We start from the raw sequence: 14,364 nt of genomic DNA, 5'->3' as shown, positions 1-14,364 counted from the left end.
AAGTAGAAAAGAATCTGCATTTCATTGCATTGTCTACATGCTTCCAGGTTCCTTCTTTGAGGTACAGCATTTTAAGTGGTAGGTAACTGATAGTGTAGGTGCTGTGATTTACCTAATTTGTTTTACTTTCTTTCTTTTTTTAAGACGGGGTTTCACCATGTTGGTCAGGCTGGTCTTGAACTCCCGACCTCAGGTGATCCGCCCGCCTTGGCCTCCAAAGTGCTTGGATTACAGGCGTGAGCCACCACGTCCAGGCTTAGTCTGCTAATTTTTTAAGTTTTTCCCCAAGATTTTGGTTATTTTCTATCCTTATGTCTTTAGTTTCATTAATCTTATCTTCTGCAGTAGACAGTCTGCTATATTAAGCCTATTCAGTATATTTATTTCAAGCATTGCATTTTTCATCTTCAGAAATTTGGGGCCAGGCATGGTGGCTCATGTCTGTAATCCCAGCACTTTGGGAGGCCAAGGTGGGCGGATCATGAGATCAGGAGATGGAAGCTATCCTGGCTAACACAGTTAAAACCTGTCTCTACTAAAAACACAAAAAAATTAGCCAGGCGTGGTAGGATGCACCTGTAGTCCCAGCTACTCAGGAGGCTGAGGCAGGAGAATCGCTTGAACTTGGGAGGTAGAGGTTACAGTGAGCCAAGATTGTGCCACTGCACTCCAGCCTGGGTGACATAGCGAGACTCTGTCTCACAAAAAAAAAAAAAAAAAAAAAAAAAAAAAAGGCTGGGTACAGTGGCTCATGCCTGTAATCCCAGTGCTTTGGGAGGCCAAGGCAGGCAGATCACCTGAGGTCTGGAGTTCGAGACCAGCCTGACCAACATGGGGAAACCCCATCTCTACTAAAAATACCAAAACTTAGCCAGCCGTAGTGACAGGCTTCTGTAATCCCAGCTACCCAGGAGGTAGAGACAAGAGAATTGCTTGAGACCAGGAGGCAGACGTTGCAGTGAGCCGAGATCATACCATTGCACTCCAGCCTGGGCAACAAGAACAAAACTCTGTCTCAAAAAGAAAAGAAAAGAAATTTAGATTTCATCTTTTTTCTACTTTTCATATTTTTACTTAATTTTTAAACATATGGAATACAGTTATAATTTTTAATGACTTTCTTGATCATTCTAACATATGTGTCAGTTTTGGTCTGTTTCAACTGATTGCTTTTCTCCTCCTTATGTCTCATAGTATCCTGATTCTTTGCACACCTAGTAATCTCCAATTGGATGCCAGACATTACGATTTTACCTTGTTGAGTGTTAGAGATTTTTGTTCTCCTATAAATATTCTTGGGCTTTGTTCTAGGGCATAATTAATTTACTTGGAAACTGGTTCATTTGAGTTTTGCTTTAGAGATTTGTTTGTTAAGACTCATCTGGCAGGGAGGTGAAAAACTAAAAAGAGACTCAAGCCCTGTTTAGTTTAAAACTAATTACTCTGTACTGTTGAGGCAAGACCTTTCTGAGTATTCTACCCAATGCCCAGTGAATTAGGAAGTTTTCTATTCAAGCTGATGAGAACAGGCCATTTTCCCAGCCCTTTGTGATATTATTTCTTCTTATTTTTTTGCTGACTTTTTCCTCTACTTCATGCAGTTTCTTCAGATACAGTGGCTGATAATTCCTCTGCTGAAGATTTAAGGGGAACCTTTTGCAGATCTCAGGAACTCTCTCTGCACCACTCTCACCTCTCCATATATATTGTCTTGCAAACCCTTGCTGCTTTGCTCACACAACTCCCAGCTTTGTCTTCTCTTTTTTTTTTTTTTTTTTTTTTAAAGACTGGGTTTCACCATGTTGGTCAGGCTGGTCTTGAACCCCCAACCTCAGGTGATCCGCCTGCCTTGGCCTCCAAAGTGCTTGGATTACAGGCCTGAGCCACCGCGCCCGGCCTTGTCTTCTCAACTGAGGGAATCTGCCAGGCTCTGCTAGAGTTATTCTTCCCCATGCTGTGGCCTCAACAGTCTCTGAAGCCAGTAAGCTGAGGCAATCAAAGGACTCGACTTTTTTTTTTCCTTCACTCAGGGGTAACTGTCTTTCATTGCCTGATGTCTGGTGTCTTGAGAACTGTTATTTAATCTCTTTGGTCTGGTTTTGTGTTATTGTTTTAGGCAGAAGGGTAAATTTGGTCCCTACATCTAGCAGAAGTCTTGAATGTACTTATATAAGTGGGCAGAATAGTTGTGTGACTGCCTATGTCTTCATCTCTAGGCTTTAAAACGTGACCAAATCAGGCCCAATCTTGTTTTATCTGTGCCCCCACTCACTTCTCTCCCTCTTGCTTTTTTTTTTGGTTTTGTTTTCTTTTTTTGAAATGGAGTCTCATTCTGTCGCTCAGGCTGGAGTGCAGTGGCACGATCTTGGCTCACTGCAACCTCTGCCTTGCGGGTGCAAGCAGTTCTCCTGCCTTAGTCTTCTGAGTAGCTGGGATTACAACGCATGCCACCACACCACACCTGGCTAATTTTTGTATTTTTAGTAGAGACAGAGTTTCCCCATGTTGGCCAGGGTGATCTTGAATTCCTGACCTCAAGCGATCTGCCTGCCTCGGCCTCCCAAAGTGTTGGGATTACAGGCGTGAGCCACTTCACCCAGCCTCCCTATGGCATTTTTGAAGCAAATTCCAGACAACATATAAGTTAATCTGTAAATATTTCAGGGTGAGTTTCTGCAAGGGTCCCTGCCAGTCCTCTACCTGTGTCTATCCTGCTGTTTCATTCCGGTGTGCCTGAGCTGACTTCTAGCTGTCATGATCTGCATCTTTCTGCTTGAAGGCCTTCCTTAAATTTCAGAAAAGCCACCCTGCCCTGCGCATAGTGGGGCGGAAGCGCCAGTGTGATTGGTGCTCTCCCCAGCGTAGCCCTCCACATCCCAGCTCCCTCACCCTTGCATGAGATAACTCTATGGCATTTGTCTCACACCTTTCCTAAGTTTCTCTGTGGGATTGCGTTCCATTCGCCTACAATGGTGGCTGACTTGATAATGTCCCCTTTATGTCTGCATTCCTTTCTCTGTCACATTGTCTCTTTCCTTGGATTGGTTTGCTAGTGCTGCCAAAACAAAGTCCCAGAAGACAATTTTTATTTATAAAATCAAAACTGGTTTAGGCAGCAGAAATATATTTTCACACAGTTCTGGAGGCCAGAAGTCCTAGATCAAGGTGTCAGTAGGTTGGTTTTCTCTCTCCTGGGCTTGTAGATGGCTGTTTTCTCCCTATATCTTTACATGGCCATCCCCTCTGCATATTGCTGTGTCCTAATCTCCTCTTCTTTTAAGGATGCCAGTCACATTGGATTAGGCCCTACCCTAATGACCTCATTTTACTGTAATTACCTCTTTAAAGGCCTTGTCTCTAAATACAGACAGATTTTGAGGTACTGGAGGTTAGGACTCCAACATAGGAATCTTGGAGGTGGAAAGGACAGAGTTCAACCCGTAATACTCTCCTACTGGTATTTATTCTACCTTCCAAATCAACTACTGCCACTCAAATACTTATTTCGGGATCTACTTCCCAGAAAATCCAAATGAAAGAAATCTCTAAAAGATAAGGCCTTTTTTGAAAAAAGTAACCACATCTCCCCTAAAACACTCCTCATATCCACACTTAAGGACTTTCCCACTGTGCTGTTTACAGGGACATCCCCTCTGGTGAAGGCAGAGACTACTTTTTGTAGATCTTCTTATCTAGGCAGTTCCTTGGATGTAGGAGATACCAAATGCTGCTTGATTTGCTTAACTGAATGCTGTGAGTTCTAATCTTCCTTGGAAACTTGGTTATAATAAATAGAAAAAAATCTGCTGGGCAAGGTGGCTCACACCTGTAATCCTAGCACTTTGGGAGGCTGAGGCAGGCGAATCACCTGAGATCGGGAGCTCAAGACCAGTCTGACAAACATGGAGAAACCCCTGTCTGGGCAAGAAGAGCGAAACTCCAGCTCAAGAAAAAAAAAAATCATCAATCTGCTAGTGTCACCTACTGGTGAAAATTGGCTACTGCTGTAGAAACAATTTATCCATCTCTTAGTGCTCTTGAATTTTAATGGTTACATAACAAGTGTTCTGTAGCAGTATTAGTAAACAATAAAAATTCAACAAAATAGAAAAAGTATTAATATTTATGTAATATATAAGTTGCATGTGAAGAAGAAATATCAGAAAAACAACCTTTATGTTTACATATCCATAAGTCTCAACTGAAAACTAAAATCAGTTTTGATTTAGGAAAATAAAAGTTAAATGAAGGCAAATGGAAGTATGTGGAAAAGGTGCTTTATATGATAATGTCTCAAAATTTCTCATATAATCCAATATTTTAAGTAAAAGCAATAAATCAAGTGTACAGCTTTTTATGCAAAAATAGCATCCATTCAGGCCAGGTGCGGTGGCTCATGCCTGTAATCCCAGCACTTTGGGAGGCCGAGGCAGGTGAATCACAAGGTCAGGAGTTCGAGAACAGCCTGGCCAACATGATGAAATCCCATCTCTACTAAAAATACAAAAATTAGCGGGGTGTGGCGGCAGGCGCCTGTAATCCCGGCTACTTGGGAGGCTGAGGCAGAACTGCTTGAACCTGGGAGGCAGAGGTTGCAGTAAGCCAAGACCACACCATTGCACTACAGCCTGGGCAACAGAGTGAGACTCTGTCTCAAAAAAAAAAATAGCATCTATTCATTTTTGTTGTTAACCATACCCCAAAGTCTCTCATTAATAGCATTGAATTCAGGATCTCACCATACTTCATGTTCTCAAATGCCTTTTCATTTCCCTGCACAGTAACCTCTGAACTATGACTCAGTTTTATATCAACTGCAATAAATTCTACTAGAGGAAGTGTTGGTCTATCGATGGGGATCTTTCAGTTCTACCTTACAGTCAACTATTGACAAATCTTTCCTTATTTATTCTTCGGACAATTTTTGTTTGCCCCAAGATTTAATTTTATAAATAAAAAATTATACAGTAGCTGGGTTGTTTTTTTTTTTTTTTTTTCTAAATCCTATAAGACTCAAAAAAGAATGAGTAAAGCATTCTGGCCATTAGTCTATTTTCAATCTATTTTTAGCAAGTGATCATAAATTTTCCATCTGCTGTGTAGAACACAGTTAGATCCCTGTAGGGGATTTGAGAGGTGTGAGATACTCCTCTCCTTCTTCCTTCCTTCTTCTACTCCTCCTTTCTTCTTCTTAGAAAGGCATACAAATTTTATTAACATATATACAGGGAGAACCACAGAGTGATTACCCACTTCTTTCTTAGTTTTGGAAGTTTTTCTTCTGAAATGATTTCAGACTCAAAGAAAAGTTAAAGGAATACAAAGAACTCCAGTATACTCTTCATTCAAATTGGCTTTATTAGATTATCTTGAAAGATAGACAGGTAAACAGATAAATAGAGATGGTATACATGTTATATATATACATATATATAAAGGTTATATATATAATATATAAAGAGTTTTTTGTAACCATAGAAGAATAAGTTCAGATGTGCTGCCCATTTACCTTTAAATACTTCAGTGTGCTTTCCTCTAGAAAAAGGACATTCTCTTAGTGTGATAACGGTACTGTTTTCACATTCAGAAAATTCACATTGGTACAATACCATTTTCTTATTTGCAGTCCTTGTTCAAATTTCACCAATTGTCTAAAGAATTTTTATAGCAAAAAACAATTCTTCTGGTACAGGCTCCAGATTGTTAGGCTCATATATCACATTTAGTTATCATGATCCTTGGGTCTCCTTTAACCTGTAACTGTTCCTCAACTGTTTCATGACTCTGACATTTTTTTTTTTTAAAGTATACCAGCTAGTTACTTTGTAGAATGTCTCTCAATTTGGTTTGTCTAATGTTTCCTTGTGATTAGATTTAGGTATGTGAATCTTTTCCACATTTACTTGAATACCTTGATTAGATGCATTTTTGCATTTTGGGCATGCATTTTTGGCAGGAATACCATAGAAGCGATGCTGTTTCTTTTCAGTGAATCATATCATCTCTTTCTCTCTCTCTTTGTTTGCATGTGTGTGTGTGTGTGTGTGTGTGTGTGTGTGTGTGTGACAGGCTCTGGCTCTGTCACCCAGGCTGGAGTGCAGGGCTCACTGCAAATTCCATCTCCCAGGCTCAAGGGATCCTCCCACTTCACCTTCTTTGAGTAGCCAGGAACACAGGCACGATACCACACCTGGCTAATTTTTGTATTTTGTGTAGAGACAGGGTTTCATCATGTTGCCCAGGCTGGTCGTGAACTGAGCTCAAATTATCCTCCTGCCTTGACCTCCCAAAGTGCTGGGATTACAGGTGTGCCCAACTGCTATAAACGTCTTATGACCATGGGTGGTGACTGGCAAGAAATGTGCCTTGCTAGTTTTAAGGTGGAGTTGATTTTTTAAAATAATGTCACCCTGGCTCTCCTATGCTCCTGTTTCCCAATTTGACAACCAACATGATTTTTCTGATCACCTCATCCTTACTTAAAAAACATCATTGCCTCTCCAGTGTTCTTACACTAAAGGTGTCATCTGCCTAACTTAATTTAGGAATGCCTGTATGCTCTGGTATTGTTTAAATATTCCCAGCTTTGCCACTTCCCATCTTACACCAACATCCAGTCATCTGGAATATCTTTCCATTCCTCCAGTTCTCTTGTAACTAAAACAACTTCAGACTTACCCCTAACTCCCACAGGTAACTTGCCCGTAACTCTTCTTGTAGAGCTCAAATCTCATCTATTGTTCTCTCCTTCTGTCCCTGACTTAAATCGTAAATTTCTGGTGGATGTTCCCCTGTGGTCCTGTTGCAAGGTTATTCCGACCTAAACAGAATAGACTATGTTGCTTGCTGGGAAGATGCATATGCGATCTCTAGTATATAGTAGGCCCTCAATAATTACTGGTGACTGGTAAAGCAGCCAAGGCCTTTGACTATAGATTGATCTTATTCTATGTTAATAACAATATTAGCACAAGATTCTATTCTCCTGCTGGACATTATTTATATTTGATAATGAATTAACTAATTCTCTTTGACAGCACAATAAGTATTCAGCGTACAGTCAAAAATGCAAGGCAAGGTACACAATAAGACACATACAAGCCCTGACCCCTCTGAGCTTTAAGCAGTCAGGTAACTATTTGTTCTGAAAAGTATTAACTGTTCTATCAACATTAAACTTCACCACACAATGCCTTGTGTTCAGTTGGCCTTGGCCTCAAAGCACTTTGCTGTCACATTCCCTGAATTTATATTTATTTATTTATTTAGAGACAGTCTTGCTCTATCGCTCATCCTGGAGTGCAGTGGCGCGATCTCGGCTCACTGCAACTTCCGCCTCCCAGGTTTAATCGATTCTCCTGCCTCAGCCTCCCAGGTAGTTGAGATTACAGTCGTCCGCCACTACGACTGGCTAATTTTTTTGTATTTTTAGTAGAGACGGGGTTTCACCATCGTGGCCAGGCTAGTCTCGAACTCCTGACCTCGTGATCCACCAACCTCGGCCTTCCAAAGTGCTGGAATTACAGGCGTGAGCCACAGCACCCAGCCTCCCTGAATTTAAAGACCCGCCCTGACAGGCCCCGCCTCCCCACTTAGGCCACGCCTCCACATTTAGGACTCTCTCCGCCCAGTCCCGTCTCCGTACTAGGGCTTGCCTCAAGCCCTGTTTCCTCTCCCAGCCTTCCCTCCTCGGGGCGGCCTAACCCCAAGCGCTTCTCCCCGACCGGCCCCGTCTCCACACTACCGCCTGGTCCTCAACTCCGCATCTCCGCTCCGACCCCAACTCCCTGACCAGCCCCGCCTTTACTCTCAGGCTCCGCCTCCCCGTCCGGTCTTGCCTCCATACTCCGGCCCTGTCCCAAGCCACGCCCCTACACGGCCCCGCCTTCACGCTTGGCCCGGCCCCCAGCTTCTTCCTGCTACGCCCTATCTCCGCACTCCGGCCTGGTCCCAAGCCCCGCCCCGGCTCCCGCCCCGCCTCCACACCCCCGAGCTCCGCCTACAGCCCCCGCTATGTCTCCCCACTCCACCTGGTTCCGACCCGGCCTCCCGCCCCGCCTCCACAACCCGAGCCCCGCCTCCAACCCCGCCCTGTCCCCCCCACACTCCTCCTGGTTTCGACCCCGCCTCCCACTCCGCCCCTCCTCCCACTCCGCCCCGCCTCCACACTCTCGAGCCCGCCTCCAACCCCGCCCTGTCTCCACACCCAGCCTTGTCCCGAGCCCCGCCTCCCGTCCCGCCCTGCTTTCCACACTCTCGAGCCCCGCCTCCCGCCTCCCGCCTCCCGCCTTCACACTCCCGAGACCCGCCTTCCTCCCCGCCTTCACACTCCCGAGACCCGCCTACATCCCCGCCCTGTCCCCTCACTCCGCCTGGTCCCGAGCCCCGCATCCCTCCCCCGCTTTGCCCCGCCTTCACACTCCTGAGTTCCGCCCGGTCTCCACACTCGGGCGGCACCTCCCTACTCGGCCCCACCTCCGCACTCCGACTGCCAGCCCTCCCTTCTAGGCTCCGGCTCCGCCTCTATCCCCACGCCCAAGCCAGTCCCTTAGTCCCGCCTCCACGTCTCGGTCCCAACTCCACATCCTGGTTCCCTTCTCTACCTTCCACGCATCCTCGAGCTACACGCTAGGCCCGGCACTGAGCCCTGAGCCCTGAGTCCTGGGCCCTGAGCCCTCAATCCTGAGCCCTGCCTCCCGGCCCTGGCCCCGCTTCCCAGGCCTGCACCGCGCCTCTCTGCCCAAGCCCAAGCCCCAGTCCCTCCTCCACACCCGAGTCTGAGCCCGGCGTCCCAGATCCGGACCAGCCTGCCTGGGGCGGAGCTGCACCAGGTGCGGGCCGGGGCGTGGCAGGCTTCTCAGAGCACCAGGTGCGGCTTCTGGGTCAAGATGGCCGCTTCCGGCAGCTCCGGGGCCGGGCTCCTGCCGTGCCGCCGCCGCTGCCTTCCCTCCTGGGCCCCTCTGCTGCGCGTCGCCCTCTGCCTCCTGTGCTGGGCCCCGGCGGCTGTGCGCGCAGTTCCCGAGCTCGGGGTCTGGTTAGAGACAGTCAACGACGTAAGTGAAGTGTCGGGACCGAGGCGTGGCGCGTCTCGGGCCCTCAGGGCCCTCACGGGGCTTCACTTGACCCCGGGCTTGTTCACCTGGCCTCTGCCGGGCCTGCTCCTGGTCCCCTAATACCGTCCCCGAACCTTTCGTCTGTTACGAGCCGGGAGCGGAGAGCAGTCCCTCCTCCGGCCCGACCTAGGCTGCGGGGAAGAGCAGTCAGGATTGCGCATGGGACGGCTCTCCCGTCCCAGAGCTCGGACTGTTTCTGAGGGTCACCATTCCCGACGCCAGGGAATGTCTGCTCTGACATGTTTTGGCTGGATCAAGTCCTTGTTTATTCAGACCTAACCCCAAAATCTCTTGGCACATCTAGTAGCATCTTTGGGATTCGACTCGTCCTGTCGGGATGCCGCCACAGTGGGCCACATCCCTGAGGCCGGAGGGAGGACTTCCGCGCATCAGTTTCAGCATAAACTTGGAAAGCGCGTCTGCCGCGTCCTTCTTTAAAAAAAGAAGAAAATTTAAATGAGGGGGAAACGTGCAGTAGTCACCCTACCTCTATTTCTCTCTTCCTGAGTTCCTGAATTTCTCTACAGCTCCTATCACAGTTCCGGGAGTTTGTAAGAGTGTGGGTGGGTGTGTGTATGTGTGTGTGTAGGTGGGGCAAAACTTGTGATTAGGGAGTGCCTGAAAGGTGAAGCTGGAGGCATGAGTAGGTGGAAACTCTTCTTTCCAAGGCAGGCTATTAGAAAACTTGGCATCCAGTAATTAGAGGAGATGATGTGGGAGGGATGCAGGAGCAGAATTATGGAAAGTCTTGCAAAAGAGAGACAGGAAGTCTGGAAGAGGCATTATTTCCTGCTTCTCTAGGGTCAGCTGACTCATCCGGCAATGTTTGGGATGGGTATTTTCCATGGACATATGAAATAATGTCCAAGTTCTAAAGATGAGACTTATATTTTGGTTCCCTTAACCAGAAAAAGAAAGTAGTTCCAAAGACTACAGATGCTTCCCACAACACAAAAGCTACTCATAGGAACACTCTTGAGTATCTTTCTGGATCTTTAAGACTTAGTGCAGCCATTTCCTCCAGGAGTCTTCCAGGTTGGTGATTTATTTTGTGCGCCAGCTATATAGTCTGCACATCTCCATTATTTAATTTCTCTGAACGGGGAAAAAGCAAAACTCGGTGAACTACTCTCATGGTTTCCTGCTGCTACTGTAGTGAATAGTCAGTGTAGCTATATTGGAAGTGAATCAGCTGCATGCATATTGTTAGATTACTTGAACATATCTGTAAAGATCTTTGCCAAGTGTACTTCTTCCTGCATGAGAAAGAGAAGTTTGCTCTTTGAGTTCTGTGTGACCTTTAGTCTAATTTTACTGTTATGTGACCCTGGGCCACTAGAAGTCTAAAAGCCCTTCTGTCCCAAGAGTGGACTTACTGTTTTCCTCATTTCAAGTTGTCAGAAACAGAAAAGGAAAGTGGGGCTTTCTATCATTTGTGTAATTCATCTAAAGATGAATTACAGGATCAGATCTGGAAGTAGAGATACCAGTTAAGCTATTGCAGAAATTAGGCAGGCAATGCAGAGGACCTAAATTAGGGCAATGGTGACAGGGATGGAGAGGAAGAACTAAATTTGATGAATGTTTGTGAGATAAAGTAGGCATGCCTGGGGATTGGGCTATGGAAGTGGGGAACTGGAAGGAGCCATGGCTTGGGTGACTGTAGATGGTACCACCTCCAACCAAGGTGGACAGTGTAGGAAAAGTTGGTGAGCAGAGAGAACTGTGTCTGGTTTAAGACAGATGTGTCCTTTGGGAGGCTGAGGTGGGTGGATCACAAGGTCAGTAGTTCGAGACCAGCCTGACCAAGATGGCAAAACCCTGTCTCTACTAAAAATACAAAATTTAGCCAGGCACTGTGGCAGGCGCCTGTAATCCCAGCTACTTGGGAGGCTGAGGCAAGAGAATCACTTGAGCCCGGGTAGCAGAGGATGTTGTAAGCCAAGATCACACCACTGTACTCCAGCCTGGGTGACAGAGTGAGACTCTGTCTGAAAAAAAACATACAAAAAAACCCAAACAGGTGTGTCTGTCAGACAACCCCCAGTGAACATGTCCTTTAGGCAGTTGGGTATGTGGATCTGGAGCTCAAAGGAGGGATCCAAGTTCGGAATTTTATTGTTATTATTGTTGAAACTGTGTTGGGGAGGGGGAAGAGGGTAGGACCACTTGTCCTATCAGTGGTTTCTTTCTTTCTTTCTTTCTTTCTTTCTTTCTTTCTTTCTTTCTTTCTTTTCTTTTCTTTCTTTCTTTCTTTTCTTTCTTTCTTTCTTTTTTTCTTTGAGATGGAGTCTAGCTCTGTTGCCCAGGCTGGAGTGCAGTGGCACGATCTCGGCTCACTGCAACCTCCACCTCCCGGCTTCAAGCCATTCTCCTGCCTCAGCCTCCTGAATAGGTGGAATTACAGGCATCTGACATTATGCCCAGCTAATTTTTGTATTTTTAGTAGACACGGGGTTTCACTGTGTTGGCCAGGCTGGTGTTGAACTCCTGACCTTGTGATCCGCCCACGTCAGCCTCCCAAAGTGCTGGGATTACAAGCGTAAGCCACTGTGCCTGGCCTTTTTTTAAAAGTTCTAATCACTTACACATTTGACACAATTTCTAACTGCAGGACATTTATTCTTGAGGCGAGAAGACAGTAAATAACTAATCAATTATTTGATTTTAGTTGTGGAAAGGTTATAAAGAAGAAAGGGTGCTAGAGATTATATAAGGGAGGGCCTGGCCTGATATGAACCACAGTGGAAGAATTCCTGCAGAACGGACTTTTGAGCTGGGCTTTGAAGGGTAAGAAGGAGCCAACTAGATGAACAAAGAGTGAAAGGAAGGATTTTTAAGTAAAATTTTCAGGGTGACCACTAATCCTGAGGGCATGAAAGAATATCATACTTTTCAGGAACTGGAAAGTTGCTAGAGAGGTGGGCAGGCCTTGATTATTCAGGGTTCTATAGGCTACAAAAATAATTTTGGTCTGTTGTAATTGCATTGGTAAACCATAACAACTTGGAGCTGGGAGAAGGGGACAGTTCTTTATCAAACGTATGTTCAAATTGACACCAAGAAAGCAGCATGCAAATGCAGATAGTTCATGTCATGTCTGAACAGCACTAACCCTGAAATGGGAGCATCTTTTACTTCTTATATGTCACTGGCCCTGGCTGAGTCTGCTAGAGGCAGGAGCCCTCCTGATCCTCATAGTAACTGCAGGAAGTAGAATCGTGACAAGGTTTTTTGTTTTGTTTTGTTGTTTTGTTTTTGAGACAGAGCCTTGCTCTGTCGCCCAGGCTGGAGTGCAGTGGTGCAGTCGGCTCACTGTAGCCTCTGCCTCCCAGGTTCAAGCAATTCTCTTTCCTCAGCCTTTCAAGGTGTAGCTGGAACTCCAGGCACACGCCACCATGCCTGGCTAATTTTTTGTATTTTTAGCAGAGATGGGGTTTCACCATGTTGGCCAGGATGGTCTTGATCTCCTGACTTCATGATCTGCCTGCCTTGGCCTCCCAAAGTGCTGGGATTACAGGTGTGAGCCGCTGTACCCATCCATGACAAGGTTTTAAGCAAGTGAGTGATTTGATCAGATTTACATTTAAAAAAAATATTCTGGTCAGAGAGAGGAGTGCAAGGATTAGAACTCTATATGTTGTGGAGTACAACTACTCTTAAACAGTTACGAAAGAAACTTTTTAACAAAATCTTATGTTTGTTTTTCATTTTAGAAATCAGGACCTTTGATATTTAGGAAAACTATGTTTAGCTCTACAGATATCAAGTTTTCTGGTAAGTATAATAAGATAATAAAATACTAATATATATAAACAAACAAACGCATTAATGTAAACGAATATAACATATATAATAAACTAAGCAAATGTTTTGTTTTTAAGTGGTTCTGACATTTTAAGGTTTTGTTTTGTTTCAGTCAGGACTTGGTTATTTACAGGAATGCATTTTTCTTTTTCTTTTTTTTTTTTTTTTTTTTTTAAGGTAGAGTCTCTGTCACCCAGGTTGGAGTGCAATGGCACAGTCTTGGCTCACTGCAACCTCCGACTTCTGAGTTCAAGCGATTCTCCCATCTCAGCCTCCTGAGAACTGGGATTATAGGTGCCTACCACCATGCCTGGCTAATTACTGTATTTTTAGTAGAGACAGGGTTTTACTATGTTGACTGGGCTGGCATTGAACTCCTGACCCCAGGTGATCCACCCACCTCAGCCTCCCAAAGTGTTGGGATTACAGGCATGAGCCACTGTGCCCAGACCACAAGAATGGATTTTTCTGAACCTCTTTCAGAAAATATAATATGAATCATTTTATAAAAATTATAATTAATGTCTAATAGACAAGCAAAAAAGTATTTGGTTTTTGTGAAATTTGACTTTGAGTCTCAGATTTTTAAAACTAGATAAATTGCTTAATGGGTATATGAATGTCACGATTGTGATAAACCCTTTATGGCCTTGAAAATTTTCAAAATGTACATATCCTTCTTATTACTGTAAGAAGTAAAAATTGCTGGACACCAACATTTTAATTAGAGTTTTAAGGTTTATAAAAATTAAAATATTCATTAGGTAGGGACTGTCTTTTCTGTGTGAATACCGATGTACAAGAACTACCAAGGTTTTTCAAGAGTTCCACTGGGTTTATATTGGATCATATTCACTGTGGCCTAATCCCTCTTACTGTTTCTGGTAACCTAACCAGGAAAGTTGGTTGCCAGAGTTAAAGTCTCAGGATAAAGAGCAGTTTTTTGCTGGGTAGAGCAAACTGACTTCCACAGGATCCAAAGCTATGCCTCTTTCCTCTTTCACACAACAGATCATGCTCCGCTCATTTGTTGGGGGCAATTCTGCCTTTTATGCAGTCAGGCTAGCTAGCAGCTAGAAAGCAGAGGTGGTTTTGAGCAGCTCCGTAATATAGATCATCAGTGGTGATAAGAGCTTGATAAGAGGAAAGTGAAGTCCAAAGTGGGTGAGAAAAAAAATTTGGTATCTGTTTATTTAATGAATTCATGTCTCAAAGTCTAGACAAAGACGATTGAAAAGAACCTCAGTCTGGTGCTGACAAAAAGTTATATGGGGAAAAAAAAGTAATGTCAGCCACTGAAACACAGCATTTGATTTTTAAAAGTCATTACAAATGCCCAAGATCTAGGGCTGGGCGCGGTGGCTCAAGCCTGTAATCCCAGCACTTTGGGAGGCCGAGGCGGGTGGATCACGAGGTCAAGAGATCGAGACCATCCTGGTCAACA

General features: G+C 45.0%; 1 protein-coding gene across 2 annotated transcripts in view; it reads left to right on the top strand.

Moving 5' to 3' along the window:
• Positions 1 to 8,407: 8,407 nt before the first annotated feature.
• Positions 8,408 to 14,364, top strand: part of TMEM87B (transmembrane protein 87B) — a 68,180-nt gene continuing 62,223 nt past the window's right edge. Inside the window, exons 1-2 of one of the 2 annotated variants that reach the window (XM_017549827.2) lie at positions 8,408 to 9,053; positions 12,830 to 12,890. In XM_017549827.2, coding sequence (XP_017405316.1) covers positions 8,889 to 9,053; positions 12,830 to 12,890 — 226 coding nt within the window. In that variant the 5' untranslated portion in view covers positions 8,408 to 8,888. The remainder of the gene's footprint in view (positions 9,054 to 12,829; positions 12,891 to 14,364) is intronic. The other variant, XM_017549826.2, reaches the window with a different exon arrangement.

This window comes from Cebus imitator, unplaced genomic scaffold, assembly GCF_001604975.1.
Source record: "Cebus imitator isolate Cc_AM_T3 unplaced genomic scaffold, Cebus_imitator-1.0 Scaffold222, whole genome shotgun sequence".
Taxonomy (NCBI): domain Eukaryota; kingdom Metazoa; phylum Chordata; class Mammalia; order Primates; family Cebidae; genus Cebus; species Cebus imitator.
Note: the sequence above shows the minus strand (reverse complement) of the source record. Positions and strands in the feature narration are given on the sequence as shown.